Raw genomic sequence first — 5028 nt, 5'->3', positions numbered from 1 at the left:
AAAAACTAAAAAAGGTAAAAACTAAAAGAACTAAAAAATAAAAAAATAAATGACGACACTCAAAGAGAAAGCGACCAGGACAAAAGGAATGTTCGATTAGCAATCAACAAAGCACCGGGACACAGGGAGTATAAATGACGACCAGGACATAAGTAAAAAAAAAAATTAACAAAACTAAAAAGAAGGTAAAAACTACAAAAAAACTAAAAAGAAAAAAAAACTAAAAACTAATAAAAAACTAAAAAATCTAAAAATCTAAATAAACTAAAAAAGAAAAAAAAAGGAAAAAAATAAAGGAGAAAAACAAAACTAAAAAACGAATGTATATACAGACCGGTACACCGGGATACAAATGACGACCGGGACACAGGGAATATAAATGACGACCGGGACACAGGGACACAACTACAACGGGGACACCGGGGGAAACAGGGGGATATAAATGACGACCGGGACAAAAAAACTAAAAAGAAAAAAAACTAAAAACTAATAAAAAAACTAAAAAATCTAAAAATCTAAATAAGCTAAAAAAGAAAAAAAAAGGAAAAAACTAAAGGAGAAAAACAAAACTAAAAAACGAATGTATATACAGACCGGGACACCGGGATACAAATGACGACGGGACACAGGGAATATAAATGACGACCGGGACACAGGGACACAACTAAAACGGGGACACCGGAGGAAACAGGGGGATGTAAATGACGACCGGGACACCGGGACAGGGAATGGTCGATTAGCAATCACCATCAACAAAGCTCAAGGGCAATCATTAGAATCATGAGGTATAGATCTGAATACGGATTGTTTTCCCATGGACCATTATATGTTGCATGTTCAAGAGTCGGTAAACCTGACAATCTATTTATATGCAAAGACAATGGGACAGCAAAGAATGTTGTATATTCGCAAGTTTTACGTAGTTAAAACCATATATATATATATCTATCTATATTCACAGGTGGGACATAGGGACACAACTACAATGGCGCGTAACTATTATGGCGCGTAACGACTTACGCTTGGGGGGGCTTGGGGGGGGCGCGAAGCGCCCCCACCAACTAGGTGTTGGGGTGGCGCGAAGCGCCACCCCAACAGCTAGCATATATATATATATATATATATATATATATATATATATATATATATATATATATATATATATATATATATATATATATATATATATATATATATATATATATATATATATATATATATATATATATATATCTTGGACATCTTGGACAATGAACTAACTGTTCGAACAGTTCGAGAGTGATCGGGGATGAAAGAAAATTGGCCACTTTCTGTACCCCTTACACCTTCAACCTCCCAAGAAATTATGTGTTTTAATTTTTGAGCTTATCGGACAACTAAGATCAAAGATGCACCCCCTCTTATTTTCCTCTTTAAAATCTACTTATAAACGATTGGTAATTTCCATAATTTGCCGCTCTTTCCCAGGTGCTCCAGGGGCTAGGTCATCAATATATGCACATTTATTGGAACGCTTGGTTATTTTGAGCAGAAGCGTTCTAATAAATATGTGACCTTATAAGATAGGGAGCGGCTAATAGGCTCCGGGTTAGCTTAAAGTCTGGGGAAGGTAACTGGTCACTGGTCACCAATAACTTTTAACTCTTCCAAAGGCTACAGAATCTTTAACATATTTAATCAAATGAGCCATCTCTTGAGCTTGTAAGACTACCCACTTCGTACAAAGTGTCCGAAAAGAAAATACATTGAAGGTACAAGGTTCTTTCCAATAGGCAATACCAGGGGTTCTCCTCTTAGAAGACTAATATTGATACATGACATACTTAAACAGTTCTAATGAGTAATTTCTGACAAAAGTACTTTAAGGCTTAATAATGGTCTGATGACAAATGCTTTCTATATGATGTAATAGTATGGTTAATACATTACCTGCAGATAAAATGACGTAATTTTCACTTAAAATCATTTATAACGGCATCAGAGATGTGTAAAAAAACATGACGTCATATTCCCTATATATTTTACATCCATATGTAGAAATTCAAATAGAAATTCAAAAATGCCGGTTACCAGATTTTCAAAAGCATCGAACTTGAAAAACGCCTTATTGAAAGAGATAAAAGAAGAAGATACGAAATTGAATATTCTCCAAATGCTGCTACACAGTGGGGTAGACCCAAATCTGAAAGACAATGAGGAAAAAACAGCTTTGTATTATGCTGTTGAAAAAGGTAAAATTGATATTTGTCAGCTGCTGTTAAGCAATGGAGCCGACCCAAATATAAAAGGTGGCTGGCTTAACGAGACAGCTTTGTATTATGCTGCTAAAAAAGGTAAACTTTATATTTGTCAACTGCTGTTGAGCAATGGAGCAGACCCAAATATAAAAAGTGGCTTGCTTAAAGAGACAGCTTTGCATTTTGCTGCTGAACAAAGGACTGCTTTGCATTATGCCACTGAACAAGGAGCATTGAATATTTGTCAGCTGCTGTTGAGCAATGGAGCCGACCCAAATATAAAAGCGTCTTCGACGACAAGACAGCCTTGCATTATGCTGCTGAAGAAGGAGTACTGAATATTTGTAAGCTGCTGTTGAGCAAAGGAGCCGACCCAAATATAAAAGGTCTCGCTTAAAGGGACAGCTTTGCATTATGCTGCTCTAAAAGGTAAAGTAGATATTTGTCAGCTGCTGTTGAGCAAAGGAGCTAACCCAAATATAAAAGGTGGCTTTCTTAACGGGACAGCTTTGCATTATGCTGCTCTAAAAGGTAAAGTAGATATTTGTCAGCTGCTGTTGAGCAAAGGAGCTGACCCAAATATAAAAGGTGGCTCGCTTAACGGGACAGCTTTGCATTATGCTGCTATGAAAGATAAACTAGATATTTGTCAGCTACTTTTGAGCAATGGAGCCGACCCAAATATAAAAAGTGGCATCCACGGCAAGACAGCCTTGCATTATGCTGCTGAAAAAGGAACACTGGATATATGTCTGGTTCTCTTGATCAATAGAGCCGACCCAAATATTGAAGTCGACTGGTACAAGAAAACTGACTTGCATTATGCTGCTGGAAAAAGCACACCGGATATTTGTCATCTGCTGCTAAGTAATGGAGCCAACCCAAAGGTAATAGGGGGTGTCAAGACACTGTGGAGAATAGCCTTCAATGACTCTGACGGTTCACTCAAATCACTGTGCCGGGATGTAATTAGGGAGCATTTATATTATGATAACATAACCAACAAATTTCAAAGTATAAACATACCAGAAACTTTGAGACAATATATAATTAAATATGTTCATGTAACTGAACCACCGAGTAACTGAAGCCCCATTTAAGCGAACTCCTTTGAAACTGAACCTTGGTGTAACTAAACCACTGATCAACTGAATCTCATTTAGCTAGACCCTCATGCAACTGAACCCTCTTTCAGCTCAAGCCCATTTAACTAACTAAACCCCCGTGCAACTCAACCACCGTGCAACTCATCCACTGTACAACTCAACCATCGTGCAACTGAATCACTGTCCAACTGAACCACCTTGCAACTAAACCACCTTGAAACTGAACCCTTGCGTAACTGACTCATCGCGTAACTGAACTAATGAACTTAGCTTTTCAGTATTCTAAACATGTGACGCAATATCATTGGGTAAAACACAAGTTACAATCTTTAAATGTTCAACCTTGTTGTGATTGTTCGTTTGTTAAAGTCACGATATAAACGCCTGTCAAGATCATTGATGGTGAAGAACAAAAAATAATACCTTAGCTTACTTACATATGTTAACAGGAAACTAGTCATATGTCCCCTGTCCTATATCATATGTTAACAGGCAACTTGCATAAACTACATCCCTTTAACCAAAGGCAGGGGGTTCGTGAACCTTAAAGGCAATTATTCAACCTTTGACTGGTTTTAAATAAAATGTCAATATCTAGATTAACTATTGGATGTATTTCAGAAAAAAAAGAGGGTTGGGCCTGAAGTCTATTATTACACTTAAAAATTCAATTGGACTTTTGATTTCCAATCGATTGAGCTACCTCCCCCCCCCCTCCAAAGTTCATTAGCTTTTCCATAAAAATCCGCAAAACCTCTATAAGTTCATTCATATTGCTCACACTTTTATCTAGGACTTTTATCACTTTTATTCACAGAATATCTGAATATGCCAAACACTTAACTTGAAAAATAGGATTGAAGTTTTCAAGCAAAAAAGCACAATTTTCTTTTTAATATTCCTGCAAATAACCCATAATAAAACTATATCCATGAAACAGCAAACTAAAATTAACTTTAGAAAATTTTCCCCCGACAGAAGTCTTTCAAAGAAAGGAAAAATGCAAATTGAAACTTAAAACAATCTGAATTAAAGTCAAATGATATAAAACAAACAGAAATTACCATGGATGAAAACTTTAAACTTAAAATGAACAGAATTGAAATTGAATCATCAAGTAAAGCTTAAAATGAAAAAAAGGAACTATAATGAAAAGCAGAGCTAGCCACCCTCCCCCTTAAAGCCCTAAAAGCTTGAATGTAATTCACATTATACTAAAAAACTTGCTTTTGAAGATTGTGCTAGCGTCTTGTGTTTCTTCGATTTTCTTAATGTTATCAAACAGTTTGTGGTAACAAACTGTAGTAAGGAGCGACCTGGCTCAATAACATTGCCTATAGTGATGAACCAAACTAGGCTGTCAAATAAAATTAATACAATGAATAAAATGAATAAAATTGAGTACTTAAATACACAAACTTAAGTAAAATGTGAGTAAAATAAGTAAAAGTAAGTAATATAAGTAAAATGAATAAAAATGAGGGCATAAGTAAAAACATAAGTACATTATAAAAAACATACAGTGATGAATCCAACTGCCCTATCAAATAAAAAAAAAAAATAATAATACATTAACAATGCAAATGACACATTAAAGTGATGCTTTACAGATATTGTTTATTTATAATTTCAACAAACGCTGGCACAAACCTCTTTCTGTAACGCTTACTTCTTTCATTAGTAGG

General features: G+C 35.5%; 2 protein-coding genes across 2 annotated transcripts; both read left to right on the top strand.

The window, feature by feature from the left end:
- Positions 1-2059: 2059 nt before the first annotated feature.
- On the top strand, positions 2060-2575 carry LOC136028504 (putative ankyrin repeat protein RF_0381). Its single transcript, XM_065706347.1, has one exon. The coding sequence runs from the start codon at positions 2060-2062 to the stop codon at positions 2573-2575; it is 516 nt and encodes a 171-aa protein (XP_065562419.1).
- A 288-nt stretch (positions 2576-2863) lies between these two features.
- On the top strand, positions 2864-3325 carry LOC136028503 (ankyrin repeat and SOCS box protein 8-like). The gene has a single exon (XM_065706346.1). The coding sequence runs from the start codon at positions 2864-2866 to the stop codon at positions 3323-3325; it is 462 nt and encodes a 153-aa protein (XP_065562418.1).
- The last annotated feature ends 1703 nt before the right edge of the window (positions 3326-5028 follow it).

This window comes from Artemia franciscana, chromosome 6 (genome assembly GCF_032884065.1).
Source record: "Artemia franciscana chromosome 6, ASM3288406v1, whole genome shotgun sequence".
Lineage (NCBI taxonomy): Eukaryota > Metazoa > Arthropoda > Branchiopoda > Anostraca > Artemiidae > Artemia > Artemia franciscana.
This window is presented reverse-complemented; position numbering and strand designations above follow the sequence as displayed.